The sequence below is a fragment of the Oncorhynchus clarkii genome, chromosome 10, assembly GCF_045791955.1.
Source record: "Oncorhynchus clarkii lewisi isolate Uvic-CL-2024 chromosome 10, UVic_Ocla_1.0, whole genome shotgun sequence".
In the NCBI taxonomy this organism is placed as follows: Eukaryota; Metazoa; Chordata; class Actinopteri; order Salmoniformes; family Salmonidae; genus Oncorhynchus; species Oncorhynchus clarkii.
The window spans coordinates 19,257,591-19,273,235 of NC_092156.1; the positions used below are offsets into that span (position 1 = coordinate 19,257,591).

The following is a 15,645-nucleotide window of genomic DNA, read 5'->3' on the forward strand; positions in this document are numbered from 1 at the left end:
AAAATATATTTTCAGGGGGGGCTGGAATTACTTGTCTGTCGCTCCTCCTAACTCCTTGGGAAGGAGGGTCAACAATCCGTTTGTCATACCTCAGATATGCTATGTCACCTCGTTCTCTTGCAGCCTTCATAGCTGGTATTAGTTCCTTCTTTGATGGACTGCGTCTGAGAAATCCTCATTTATGAAGATGAAGGACCCTTTAATGCGTTTGGCTTTTTCAAGGACTGCAAGCTTATCCTTGAAACTGAGGAATTTCACTACAATTGGCCTGGGTCTGGTTCCATTGGCATCATGAGTGACCCCTGGTTTCCCAGACCGGTGAGCACGTTCCAGTTCAACCTATTGATCCAATTGTAGCTCTTCAGAAAACTACTTTCGAACTTTGTCCTCTGATTCAGACCATGTCTCACTTTGGCTCTCCTGTATTATGCTCACCCATCCGGGGATTTTTAAAGTTATTTCAATAAAGTAGTTTGAATTGAATATGCTTTGAAAGCAGTGCTAGCTAAGGTGTTTTACAGTTAGCAACCACTACGACACTCTTTTGCTAACTACCGTAGCACTGTCCTGTCAAACACCTGTCTCCAAAAATGACTGTCTCCAGTTGTGGTAGCCTGTTGCCATCATGTTTGGCCTCTATTTGTGGATGTTATTGGTCAAAGGCCTCTTCCCCCGTCCAGAATGTCCACTGTGTGTGAATCCTCCTCAGAATCAGTCAAGACAGAGGGGTGTTTCAGGGATTGATAGTAGCCTCAGTCAATATCTGGCAGGGAAAGAAAGCACCCTGGGCTACATGTCAAGGCTGTTATGAAAAAGAAAGGTCCAATAACATCACTCGCTTGCCTTAGTTCTCTCATTCACTCCCACTCACTTCTACATTTTCTCTCTTCCGCTTCTTTCACTCTCTTCTCAGGAACAGGATTTCCTGGGTGCTATGGAGAAGGTGTGTCGTCAGTTGATGTACCACCTGAGCCCTCACTCCCAGTGGCGCAGGCAGGGGCTCCTGAATAGCAAGCCTCAGCCCAGGTGAGTCCCATTGGGAGGCTAGTTAGGACAGGCCACTGGCCTACAAAAGGACACCTGCACTCATGCACACACATTTGTATATTTTGTATTTATTAGGGATCCACATTAGGTGCTGCCAAAGCACTTACATTCCATATAAAACAAAATCTAAAACAGTACATCACTACATATGCACAATACAAAATGTTTAATACCATCATACAACAATATCCCAATGTATGCGTATGAATGTCTTTGTACCTTTGTGTGTCTCTTCACAGTCCCCGTTGTTCCATAAGGTGTGTGGAAAAATCAGATTCTACTGCTTGCATAAGTTACCTGATGTGGAATAGAGTTCCATGTGGTCATGGCTCTATGTAGTTGTTACAGGAATCATATTCCTCTGTTTTAATACCCAAATAAAATTAAACACTCTGTCAATTCATAAGAATTTGTAAGACTCTTATTTGTATAAAATGGACAGAGACCAGTCTTAAAAGTCAACCAGCAGCGTTTATTCTCGAGAATACTGCCCATGATACATTTGACACACATTATATTCAGTACTAGGATTATAAAGAAAATTCATACATATACAGTAATATGATAGTATTCTGATTAGTCAGTCCTGATTGAAATGTATACATAGTTAGTCATTATTGATAAAAATGTCCTTAACAGTAGTACTGTGCGCCTCCCACAGTCTGTTTATTTACTTGGACTGTGAAGAGACCTCTGGTGCCATGTCTCGTGGAGTATGCATGGGTGTCCGAGCTGTGTGCAAGTATCTTAAACAGAAGCTTGGTACATTCAGATTGACATGCATGTCATTACTGTTAGCAATCCGTGTACTTTTCAGGGCCAGCCATGCTTCCCTGTTCTGAGACAACTGCAATTTTCCTAAGTCCCTCTTTGTTGTACCTGACCACACTACTGAACAGTAGTCTAGGTCGACAAAACTAGTGCTTGTAGGACCTGCCTTGTTGATGTTGTTTTTAAGACACCCCACCCATAGTACACGTTCCAGCAGGTATATCTCACTGATCATCCCCAAAGCCAACACCTCATTTGGCCGCCTTTCCTTCCAGTTCTCTGCTGCCAGTGACTGGAACGAATTGCAAAAATCGCTGAAGTTGGAGACTTTTTTATTTCCCTCACCAACTTTAAACATCAGCTATCTGAGCAGCTAACTGATTGCTGCAGCTGTACATAGTCCATCTGTAAATAGCCCACCCAATCTACCTACCTCATCTCCATACTGTTTTTATTTACTTTTCTGCTCTTTTGCACACCAGTATCTCTACTTGCACCACATCATCTGCTCATTTATCACTCCAGTGTTCATCTGCTAAATTCTAATTATTTGCTCCTATGGCCTATTTATTGCCTACCTCCTCATGCCTTTTGCACACACTGTATATAGACTTTATTTTTTTCTACTGTGTCATTGACTTGTTTATTGACTTATTATTTATTCCATGTGTAACTCTGTTGTTGTCTGTGTCACACTGCTTTGCTTTATCTTGGCCAGGTCACTGTTGTGACTGTTCTTTTTTTAAAGAAGCCAGAGTAGTGCTATATTATGGATGTACTTCTCCCCATCTTAGCTACTGTTGTATCAATATGTTTTGACCATGACAGTTTACAATCCAGGGTTACTCCAAGCAGTTTAGTCACCTCAACTTGCTCAATTTCCACATTATTCGTTGTGAGATTTGGTTTAGGTTTTAGTGAATGATTTGTCCAAAGTACAATGCTTTTAGTTTTGGAAATATGTAGGACTAACTTATTCCTTGCTACCCGTTCCGAGACTAACGGCAGCGCTTTGTTAAGTGTTGCAGTCATTTCAGTTGCTGACGTGTATAGTGTTGAGTCATCTGCATACAGAGACACACTGGCTTTACTCAAAGTAAAGATTGAAAAAGGTAGGGGGCCTAAACAGCTACCCTGCGGAATTCCTAATTCTACCTCGATTATGTTTGGGGCTTCCATTAAATAACAACCTCTGTGTTCTGTTAGACAAGTAACTCTTTATCCACAATATAGCAAGGGGTGTAAAGTCATAGCAAATACGTTTTTCCAGCAGCAGACTATGATCAATAATGTCAAAAGCTGCACTGAAGTCAAACAAGACAGCCGCCAAAATAATTGTATGATCAATTTCTGTCAGTCCTAACAGCCGTCATTTGTGTAAGTGCTGTGCTTGAGTGTCCTTCCCTATAATCATGCTTAAAGTACATTTGTTTACTGTGAAATAACATTGTATCAGGTCAAACACAATTTTTTTCCAGAAGTTTACTAAGGGTTGGTAACAGGCTGATTGGTCGGCTATTTGAGCCAGTAAAGGGGCTTTACTATTCTTGGGTAGCGAAATGACTTTAGCTTCCCTCCAGGCCTAAGGGCACATACTTTCCAGTAGGCTTAAATTGAAGATGTGGCAATATTGTCTGCTATTATCCTCAGTAATTTTCCATCCAGATTGTCAGACCCCGGTGGCTTGTCATTGTTGATAGACAATCAATAATTTTTTCACCTCTTCCACACTGACTTTACGGAATTCAAATGTACAATTCTTGTCTTTCATAATTTGGTCAGATATACTTGGATGTGTAGTGTCAGCATTTGATGTTGCTAATGAAAAAGTTATTAAAGTAGTTGGCAATATCAGTGGGTTTTGTGATGAATGAGCCATCTGATTCAATGAATGATGGAGCCGAGTTTGCCTTTTTTTCCCAAAATGTCATTTAAGGTGCTCCAAAGCTTTTTACTATTGTTCTTTATATCATATATTTTTGTTTCATAGTATAGTTTATTTAGTTTAGTCTCATGATTTCTTAATTTGCAGTATGTTTGCCAATCAGTTGGGCTGCCAGACCTATTTGCCATACCTTTTGCCTCATCCCTCTCAACCATACCATTTTTTAAATTCCTCATCAATCCCAGGGGATTTAACAGTTTTTACAGTCGTTTTCTTAATGGGTGCATGCTTATTAGTAACTGGAATAAGCAATTTCATAAATGTGTCAAGTGCAGCGTCTGGTTGCACCTCATTACACACAACAGACCAGCAAATATTCTTTACATCATCAACATATGAATCACTACACGACTTAATGTAGGACCACTTATACACTATATTAGGCCCAGCCTTTGGAACTTTGCTTTTCCTAGATATGGCCACTCTATTGTGATCACTACGTCCTATGGGTTTGGATACTGCTTAAAGCACATTTCAATACATGTTGATGATTTCATTCCTATGCTCTTTGTAAATACTCTGGTAGCTTGACTGACAACCTGAACCGGGTTGCAGCCACTGGTTACAGTTTGAAGTTTTTTCTTGAGTGGGCAGCTTGATGAGAGCCAGTCAATATTTAAATCACCCAGAAAATATACTTCTGTTGATATCACATACACAACCATTCAAAAGTTTGGGTTCACTTAGAAATGTCCATTAAAATAACATCAAATTGATCAGAAATACTGTGTAGACATTGTTAATGTTGTAAATGACTATTGTAGCTGTAAACGGCAGACTTTTAATGGAATATCTACATAAGTGTACAGAGGCCCATTATCAACAACCACCACTCCTGTGTTAGCTATTCCAAGTTTAGCATTTTAAAAGGCTAATTGATCATTAGAAAACCCTTTTGTAATTATGTTAGCACAGCTGAAAACTGTTGTCCTGATTAAAGAAGCACTAAAACTGGCCTTCTTTAGACTAGTTGTGTATCTGGAGCATCAGCATTTGTGGGTTCGATTACATTCTCAAAATGACCAGAAACAAAGAACGTTCTTCTGAAACTCGTCAGTCTATTCTTGTTCTGAGAAATGAAGGCTATTCAATGCGAGAAAATGCCAAGAAACTGAAGGTCTTGTACAACACTGTACTACTCCCTTCACAGAACAGCGCAAACTGGCTCTAACCAGAATAGAAAGAGGAGTGGGAGGCCCCGGTGCACAACTGAGCAAGAGGACATGTACATTAGTGTCTATTTTGAGAAACAGACAAGTCCTCAACTGGCAGCTTCATTAAATAGTACCCACAAAACACCAGTTTCAACGTCAACAGTGAAGAGGCGACTCCAGGATGCAGGCCGTCTTGCAAATTCACACCAATCACTACCTTTCTGCTTGAAATACTGTGAGGGTTGGCCCTAATCTCAGATCTATGATCATATTATCCTACTACTAATCCTACCCATAACCATTAGGATTATGAAATATACAGTGCCTTCAGAAAGTATTCCCACCACTTGACTTTTTCCACATTTTGTTGTGTTGCAGCTTGAATTTTAAATTGATTAATTTGAGATTTCTTTTGTCAGAACCCTATAATGTCAAAGTGGAATTATGTTGATAGAAATGTTTACAAATTTACCTAAAAATTTAAAAACAAATGTCTTGAATCAATAAGTATTCAAACTCTTTGTTATGGCAAGTCTAAGTTCAGAAGTAAAATTTTGCTTAACAAGTCACGTAAATTGGATGGACTCACTCTGTGTGCAATAATAGTGTTTAACATGATTTTTGAATGACTACCTCATCTTTTTACCACACACATACAATTATCTGTAAGGTCCCTCAGTCGAGCAATGAATTTCAAACAAAAGTTCAACCATAAAGACCCGGGCAATTTTCAAATGCTATGCAGAGAAGGGCACCTGTAAATTGTATTTTTTATTTAACCTTTATTTAACTAGGCAAGTCAATTAAGAACAAATTCAAATTTACAATGACGGGCTACACCGGCCAAACCCAGACGATGCTGGACCAATTGTGCTCCGCCCTATGGGACTCCCAATCACGGACGGTTGTGATACAGCCTGGATTTGAACCAGGGTGTCTGTAGTGATGCCTCTAGCACTGAGATGCAGTGCCTTAGACCGCTGCGCCACTGTGGAGCCCAAAAAAGCAGACGTTGAATATTCAATACACTTTGGTCGGTGTATCAATACACCCAGTCACTACAAAGATACAGGCATCCTTCCTAACTCAGTTGCCAGAGAGTAAGGAAACCACTCAGGGATTTCACCATGAGGCCAATGGTGACTTTAAAACAGTTACAGAGTTTAATGCCTGTGATAGGAGAAAACTGAGGATGGATCAAAGTTGTAGTTACTCCACAATACTAAATCTATTTGAACATCTATGGCAAGACCTGAAAAATGGTTGTCTAGCAATGATCAGCAACTAATTTGAAAGAGCTTGAAGAATTTATATTTTTTTAGATTTTTTACTTTGCACAATCCAGGTGTGGAAATCTCTTAGAGACTTACCCAGAAAGACTCTGTAATCGCTGTCAAATGTGCTTCTACAAAATATTGACTCAGGGGTGTGAATACTTGCATGTAAGTAAATGAGACATTTCTGTATTTCCTTTTCAATACATTTGCAAAACATTATAAAAGCATGTTTCACTTTGTCATTATGGGGTATTGTGTGTACATGGGTGAGTTTTTATTTTTATTTAATACATTTTGAATTCGGGCTGTAACACAACAAAATGTGGAATAAGTCCAGGGGTATGAATACTTTCCGAAGGCACTGTATCTGACTCTGGATCAGCAGTTAGAGGCAACTTTTAACGTCTGGAATACAGGAACAGGAAGCAATCCTCTACCCATTATGTCTGTTGGAGATAAGGCATCAATTTAGTAAGCTGTTGTTTTCCATCGTTAAGCCACTTTAAACTAAGTGCCCTCCCCCTCGTTAAGAGGCTATTATTGCCAAGAAAGAGATGGCAGAGGATGTGAGGGGAGAGGTCCCATTTTGGACCGTCTCCAATTCTTGGTACCTCTGATCATTGAGATAAAGAGAAATGAATTTCTATCAGTTTTATCCCTCACATCTCTTTGTCTGGGAACACACTGGGCTGTGAGATGACAATGTGGTCTATGTATCCTAAATTGCTCCCTATCCTCCTTCCCTTTCATTGATAGGTAGAGAATGAGTTATCATATGGTAGAAGAGTAAGGCGGTCAGTACGTTGCAATAAACTTTGAACTGTTATCAGAAGCAGGTAGACTAGTGGTTAAGAGCGTTGGGCCAGTAACTGAAAGATTTCTGGTTCGAATCCCGAGCAGACAAGGTGAAAAATCTGTCAATGTGCCCTTGAGCAAGTCACTTAACTTATTGGCGCACCCATCCCGTTAGCGGGATTATTTTCGTCAACATCCGCTGAATTGCAGAGCGCCAAATTCAAATTAAATTCCTAAAAATATTTCATTTTCATGAAATCACAAGTGCAATATAGCAAAACACAGCTTAGCTTGTTGTTAATCGACCTGGCGTGTCAGATTAAAAAAAAAAAAAGCTTTACAGCAAAAGCTATCCAAGCGTTTATGTTAGGACATCAGACTAAACATTACAAACAGCTAGCAGCCAAGTAGATTGGTCACGAAAGTCAGAAAAGCAATCAAATGAATCGCTTACCTTTTGATGATTTTCGGATGTTTGCACTCGAGACTCCCAGTTACACAATAAATGTTCATAAATGTTCATTTTGTTCCATAAAGATTATTTTTATATCCAAAATACCTCCATTTGGTTAGCGCGTTTTGTTCAGAAATCCACAGGCTCGAGCGGTCACGACGGGGCAGTTGAAAATTCCAAATAGTATCCGTAAAGTTCGTAGAAACATGTCAAACGTTTTTTATAATCAATCCTCAGGTTGTTTTTACAATAAATAATCAATAATATTTCAACCGGACCGTAGCTTTTTCATTAGGAGAGAGGGAGAAAAGGTCTGCTCCAAGCTGTTGCACATGCAAAACTCTGCTGGCACCCAGCCATCCACTGACGCGATGTGATCCTTCTCGCTCATTTTTCAGAATAAAAGCCTGAAACTATGTCAAAGACTGTTCACACCATGTGGAAGCCATAGAGAAAGTAATCTGGTTGATATCCCTTTAAATGGAGGGAAGGCATGCAATGGAACAGAGAGGTTTCAGGAAAAACAGCACTTCCTGGTTGGATTTTCCTCAGGTTTTCGCCTGCTATATCAGTTCTGTTATACTCACAGACAATATATTGACAGTTTTGGAAACTTTTGTGTTTTCTATCCTAATCTGACAATTATATGCATATTCTAGATTCTGGGCCTGAGAAATAGTCAGTTTCATTTGGGTACGTTTTTCATCCAGATATCAAAATACTGCCCCCTACACTCAAGAGGTTAACCCTGCTCTGGATAAGAGCGTCTGCTAAATGACTAAAATGTAAACAGAAAAATTTTACAAAATAATACATATTCACGCTGCCTAAGGAAGACTAGTAGTCGAAATGCGTTGCAGTTGTGCGTCCTGGTGTACTATGCTGACTGCTCCTGTATGTATTCTTTTGTAACTATTTTCTGTTTTCTCTACACACAATTCCCAAAACTGCACACACAAAATGCAAAATAACTCACATCTCCTTCAAAAGGTAACACTGCATTCAAAATGCCATAAACACATATCAGAATGAAGCATTTGCATCAAATGGCAAACACTGCTTTCATAATAGTACATTTCTGGATATACCATGTAAACACTGTTGTTCTAAATCTAAAGCTCTTTGGTCTTTCATAGGCTTATATCTACATTTCAATACAATGTTCTACAGTGAAGGTAATCTGCTGAGAGGGGTAACAAGTATACTGTAAACACCAATGCAATGTAGAAACAGAAAATATTTATTAGACCAAACATTACTGTTGTATACAGTAGCATACAACAAAACCATAAACATATGTAAACCAAAGGTATATTCTTTAGAATACAGTAAAGAACACAATTGTGTGTGTGGGGTCCCGGGGGGGCAGTCCAGGAATTGGTAGGGGGGGGCAGTCACCAGTGCTAAGCTACGCTTCATCTCTTCTCTGGCCTGGGTCTGGCCACAATACTTCGTCCACATCACAAGATACGTTTTCTCTTGCCAAACATTGAGGGAAGTACAGTGCCTTGCGAAAGTATTCGGCCCCCTTGAACTTTGCGACCTTTTGCCACATTTCAGGCTTCAAACATAAAGATATAAAACTGTATTTTTTTTGTGAAGAATCAACAACAAGTGGGACACAATCATGAAGTGGAAAGACATTTATTGGATAGTTCAAACTTTTTTAACAAATCAAAAACTGAAAAATTGGGCGTGCAAAATGATTCAGCCCCTTTACTTTCAGTGCAGCAAAGTCTCTCCAGAAGTTCAGTGAGGATCTCTGAATGATCCAATGTTGACCTAAATGACTAATGATGATAAATACAATCCACCTGTGTGTAATCAAGTCTCCGTATAAATGCACCTGCACTGTGATAGTCTCAGAGGTCCGTCAAAAGCGCAGAGAGCATCATGAAGAACAAGGAACACACCAGGCAGGTCCGAGATACTGTTGTGAAGAAGTTTAAAGCCGGATTTGGATACAAAAATATTTCCCAAGCTTTAAACATCCCAAGGAGCACTGTGTAAGCGATAATATTGAAATGGAAGGAGTATCAGACCACTGCAAATCTACCAAGACCTGGCCGTCCCTCTAAACTTTCAGCTCATACAAGGAGAAGACTGATCAGAGATGCAGCCAAGAGGCCCATGATCACTCTGGATGAACTGCAGAGATCTACAGCTGAGGTGGGAGACTCTGTCCATAGGACAACAATCAGTCGTATATTGCACAAATCTGGCCTTTATGGAAGAGTGGCAAGAAGAAAGACATTTCTTAAAGATATCCATAAAAAGTGTTGTTTAAAGTTTGCCACAAGCCACCTGGGAGACACACCAAACATGTGGAAGAAGGTGCTCTGGTCAGATGAAACCAAAATTGAACTTTTTGGCAACAATGCAAAACGTTATGTTTGGCGTAAAAGCAACACAGCTGAACACACCATCCCCACTGTCAAACATGGTGGTGGCAGCATCATGGTTTGGGCCTGCTTTTCTTCAGCAGGGACAGGGAAGATGGTTAAAATTGATGGGAAGATGGATGGAGCCAAATACAGGACCATTCTGGAAGAAAACCTGATGGAGTCTGCAAAAGACCTGAGACTGGGACAGAGATTTGTCTTCCAACAAGACAATGATCCAAAACATAAAGCAAAATCTACAATGGAATGGTTCAAAAATAAACATATCCAGGTGTTAGAATGGCCATGTCAAAGTCCAGACCTGAATCCAATCGAGAATCTGTGGAAAGAACTGAAAACTGCTGTTCACAAATGCTCTCCATCCAACCTCACTGAGCTCGAGCTGTTTTGCAAGGAGGAATGGGAATAAATGTCAGTCTCTCGATGTGCAAAACTGATAGAGACATACCCCAAGCGACTTACAGCTGTAATCGCAGCAAAAGGTGGCGCTACAAAGTATTAACTTAAGGGGGCTGAATAATATTGCACGCCCAATTTTTCAGTTTTTGATTTGTTAAAAAAGTTTGAAATATCCAATAAATGTCGTTCCACTTCATGATTGTGTCCCACTTGTTGTTGATTCTTCACAAAAAAATACAGTTTTATATCTTTATGTTTGAAGCCTGAAATGTGGCAAAAGGTCGCAAAGTTCAAGGGGGCCGAATACTTTCGCAAGGCACTGTATCTCCTAGCATGGCGTATCCAACCTTGGACAGAGGCAACCTCTATGTCCCTGCCTGGAGAAGCTGCATGCGGGCATAGGGTTGGCGATCATACACTTTCCAGCGCCAGGCTGAGAAGAATTCCTCTATGGGATTTAGAAAAGGTGAATATGGGGGTAGGTACAAAACTACAAATTGTGGATGGGTGGCAAACCAGTTTTGGACCAGAACAGCCCGGTGAAAACTAACATTGTCCCATAAAACACTAGCAGGCTCCTGATCTGGATCAGGGACAAGCATTGTGTAAATTGCATCCAGAAAAGTGAGCATATGGCCGGTGTTGTACGGACCCAGTGTGGCATTGTGATGGAGGACCCCGTTTTGAGTGATGGCAGCACACATAGTTATTTTACTGTCCAGGGACATTGGTAATTGCCCTCTGTCCTATTACATTTCTTCTGCGGTGCCTGGTTTTGGTGAGGTTGAAGCCAACCTCATCCACATAAATAAATTCATGGCGAATAACATGGGCATCCAGCTCCAATACTCTCTGTAACAGACAAAAGGATATACAGATGAGTAAATAGTTTATGTCTGAAGTACTGGAAGTAGTGTTGCATACATACCTCTACAAAGTCATGTGGCATATTCTTGACTCTGTCAGAGTTTCTCTCAAATGGCACCTTGTAAAGTTGTTTCATTGTCACTCGGTGCCGTTGGAGGATGCGTTGTATGGTCGACAGGCTTACAGCATTGATGTTGTTAAATATGAATCCTAATTGCATTATTGGCCAAAACTATATTTATAATTGCAGTCTCTTGTACATCTCTAAACAAGAGTCCTCGTCCTCCATGATGTCTTTGCCTTTCCACTCTGTACAGAATTCAAACACAGACTCTCAGTCCAGCCTCTCTCATGGTCAAACCGTGGTTGATCACATGATCAACAAGTGTTGCCCTAATCTCATCAGAGATGGCTCTCCTTCCTTCTCTTATTTGCCCTCATCCTCTTCTTCCTCTTCCTCTCCCTCCTACTCCTCTTGCTCTCTGTCCATTTTTGGCATCCATTGTTCAAAACAGGTAATCTGACCTTTGACCTATTTATAGGCCTATACTAGGCTATTAGTGTTTGCACATGTGAGTGACCTGGTGAATAAGTGTAGCATTTTGATTGGTTGTGTTTAGAAAAGGAAAGCAAGTCACTTCCTGTTAGATTTTTGTGTTTTAGGTAGAGAATTGTGTGTAGTGTTTTGAAAAAGGTGTTTTATGCAATTGACAACTGAGTGAAAGGCTGAGAAATAGCTTATGGTTTTGGATATTTGGTGTGTAGTTTTGCACTTTGAGTGAGAGGTTTCAAAAATCGTTTGACATGAAAATATTTTGTGTGTAAGCAGTTGGAAAAAACTGTAATAGTTCACAAAAGTTTATTGCAACGTACTGGCCGCCTGCTCTTCTTCTTTCTTGGATTACCTGCCATTTAGGGGCCTACCTTCCCACTGCCCTCATCTCACTTGTCATCATATGGTAGAAACCAATGATGTAGAAACAAGTCTTTTCACCTATCAGTGATCATTAAGGAGAGGATGCAGGGAAAGGAAAGTTTATTATTAGTAGCCCTGACCTCAAAGCCAACAAAGGTCTGTGTCCTAATCCAGTTGAATCAGTGAGCAAACCTGAAAGCAGGCGTTCATTTAGCAGTCAGGTAATTACTGACTGTGACAGTGTGTGTTTAGAGGATTGATGTGTTTGCAGTCATTTGCCTCTCATACTGCATCTTCTTTCCCCAATTGGCCATTTGCCAAGCATTTGAACATTTCCCATTAGAAATCAGCTTGACGAGATTCGCTCAGAGCCCACCCAGAGTGGATGAATGCATCAGGTCCAGATCCTCTATTGGACCACATATTACATTTATATCTGTGGGCTGGCAATGAGTCACTGTGTGTGTGTGTGTGTGTGTGTGTGTGTGTGTGTGTGTGTGTGTGTGTGTGTGTGTGTGTGTGTGTGCGCGCCTGCTTCTCTGAGTGTGTGTGCGTGTGTATGATCCCCAGTGCCATTAATTTTCTCCAGAGGGTCAGTGGCCTCAGTGGGAGATCTATCCTAATTGGCTTAGCATTGATCAATGGGCTGACAAGATATCCTTTCAGTGTCATTTGACCCTAATTTTTGGTGTACTTTACAAGTGTGTGCGTGTTACCGAGTTATTGCTTTTCTCTCAGCTAATAAAGACCAGCTTTAAGTCACTCTTTGGCTCAGCAGTAGCACTTCTAGTCAGGCAGACCCTGAAAAACATTCCAACCCCCATACCCATGTCCTGAAGCAAACTAAAATACTTATTCAAATATACATTAACTGGGCACATTCATACACATGAGTGATTTTCCAGAAGACACAATATTTTACTACTATATAGGCTCAGGTCAAAAGTAGTGCATCATGTAGGGAATAGGGTGCCATTTTAGATACAGACCTGGAACAAGGCCTTTACTTCTTATTATTCCCCTGATATACCGTGTTAATGTCTCTCCTCTTCCCAGTCTGAAAGCCGCCCTCTCTTCCCCTCCCGTGGGCGGTACTGTGGACCTCTCTGGCGTGCCACTGGGTGTATGGGACACGGAACGCCTGGCCGCACACCTTTGCCTGCACGCCGCCCGTGTGCGAAGCCTCGAGTTGGGCTTCACCGAGCTCACAGACCAGGTATTATGAAAACAGCTCATCGTTACGAATACAGCTTGTATAATATATTAAATGACTACAACACATTCTAATTTCAACCAAAAATCATGGTATTTCATATTCTCAAAAAAAAATCTAAACTGAGCAAGAGTTTGTGTAATCCACAGAGATGGAACCCTAAATAGTTTCTAGTTAGTTTTATCTCTATGCTGTAACCCATCCCTAGCACAGCATGGAACATCTCCAGAGAAAGGAAATTACACCCTACTAGTAATGCACAGATGTTGTCACCAAATAACTATATATTTTAATCACAATATTACAAGGGATGCAATTTCATCTCTGTTATGCTCCAGGGGGAAGTTTCCCCTAGGTGCAGATCCAGGATCAGTTCCCCCTCCCCAATCTTAACCTTAAAAATGTGTGGGGAAAATGCATCAGTGACTAAAGGCATCTTCACCCTACTCCCTCTGTTAAACAGGCGCTGCTATTGCTGCTGCCCATGCTGTCCACGCTGCCCTGCCTCCAAACGCTGGCACTCAATGGCAACCGGCTGACGCGCGTCGTACTCCGCCAGCTCACCGACACCCTCAAGGACCCGCGCTGCTTCCCCGCCCTCACCTGGATGGACCTGGGCAATAATGTGGACATCTTCTCCCTCCCCCAACCCTTCCTCATGGGCCTGAGGAAGCGCTGTCCCAAGCAGGGCAAGCTGCCCACCATACAGGAACAGGGAGAGGCCCAGGGACAGGGGGGCCATGCCCAGGGAGAAGACCCAAATGGCAGGCTACCAGAGGAAAGAGCTGGGGTCTCTAATGAGTGGCAGGGATCGAGGACACTGGACGAGACAGAGGAGTTAGAGGGTGAACTATGGGACTATAACATGAGGATGCACGAGGTTGAAAGGAGTGAAACGAAGAGTAAGGAAAAGAGAGATCCAATGAATGGAGACAGAGGACAAAATTATTTAAAGAGCGTTGCGTCCCGTGGCAGGGAGATTGATGATCACGGGTCCCCTCAGTCAACTAATCTGAACTGAAAAATTATTTTTGGCTGTGTATTGAGTGAGGTGAAACATTCAGAACATTGCAGATAGAAACGTCATGAAGAGAGCTGACACCTTTCCCTATTCTGCATGACAGATAATTTCTACACAAAACATTACTATCTGTAACATAGTGCTCTTCTGAGCAGGCCCCTGATACATGGGTATTATTAACACCTCTAGAATTGCAATATTTTGGTAATTTTTCCAAAATTCCCAGGTTTTCCAGGTTGGAAGATTCCCGGGATCAGGAGGGAATGAACTTGGGAATTTGGGAAGATTCAAGAAACCAGAATTTGCAACCTTACACCTTCCTGTGGACATACAGTATGAGGCTGAAATATAGGGTGAGATTACAGAGGGTGCATAGTCTGAACTAATGTCTCTCACCCAGGGGTGCAAGTAGATTTAATTTCTTACCGGTACGTGACCTACTATGTGTGCACGCCGTAGGCCTAATAAACACAACCAGTTACAACGTTTTCATCTGATTGTCAAACAATAACTTAACAAAAGGCGCTCCTGTTGGCTAGCCACACACGTTTGTCCACTCACAAAATAATTCCAGCAGCCAAACAGTTCACTGTACACCCACAATTTGATAAATGGATAAATACATCTGTTACAAAAAAAACTAAGTGTAATGACATTCAGTGATTGTCATTAGGCCCAATAACAAGAGACCTTACCGCGAAATGCTTACTTATAATCCCTTAACCAACAGTGCAGTTCAAGAAGAGTTCAAGTGCAGGGCGCCAAATTCAAAACAACTAAAATCTCATAATTAAAATTCCTCAAGCATACAAGTATTTTACACCATTTTAAAGATAAAATTCTCGTTAATCCAGCCATAGTGTCTGATTTCAAAAAGGCTTTACAGCGAAAGTACCACAAACGATTATGTTAGGTCACCACCAACTCACAGAAAAACACAGCCATTTTTCCAGCCAAAGAGAGGAGTCACAAAAAGCACAAATAGAGATAAAATGAATCACTAACCTTTGATGATCTTCATCAGATGACACTCACAAGACGTCATGTTACACAATACATGTATGTTCTGTTTGATGAAGTGCATATTTATATAAAAAAATCTCATTTTACATTGGCGCGTTACTTTCAGTAGTTCTAAAAACATCCAGTGATTTTGCAGAGAGCCACATCAATTTACAGAAATACTCATCATAAATGTTGATGAAAATACAAGTGTTAACTTCTCTGATCTCCCCATCCCGGATCCGGTATCGTGAATACAGACTCAAGCTCATTACCATAACGCAACGTTAACTATTCATGAAAATCGCAAATGAAATGAAATAAATATGCCATCTCTCAAGCTTAGCCTTTTGTAAACAACACTGTCATCTCAGATTTTCAA

The 15,645-nt window shown here is 40.9% G+C and overlaps 1 protein-coding gene across 1 annotated transcript in view; it reads left to right on the forward strand.

Annotated features, from left to right (window-relative positions):
* The window catches only part of LOC139419187 (leucine-rich repeat-containing protein 75A-like), a 28,187-nt gene extending 13,763 nt beyond the window's left edge, over window positions 1-14,424 (forward strand). Inside the window, exons 3-5 of the mRNA XM_071169182.1 lie at window positions 914-1,026; window positions 13,084-13,243; window positions 13,704-14,424. Coding sequence (XP_071025283.1) covers window positions 914-1,026; window positions 13,084-13,243; window positions 13,704-14,261 — 831 coding nt within the window. The 3' untranslated portion in view covers window positions 14,262-14,424. The remainder of the gene's footprint in view (window positions 1-913; window positions 1,027-13,083; window positions 13,244-13,703) is intronic.
* Window positions 14,425-15,645: the final 1,221 nt, after the last annotated feature.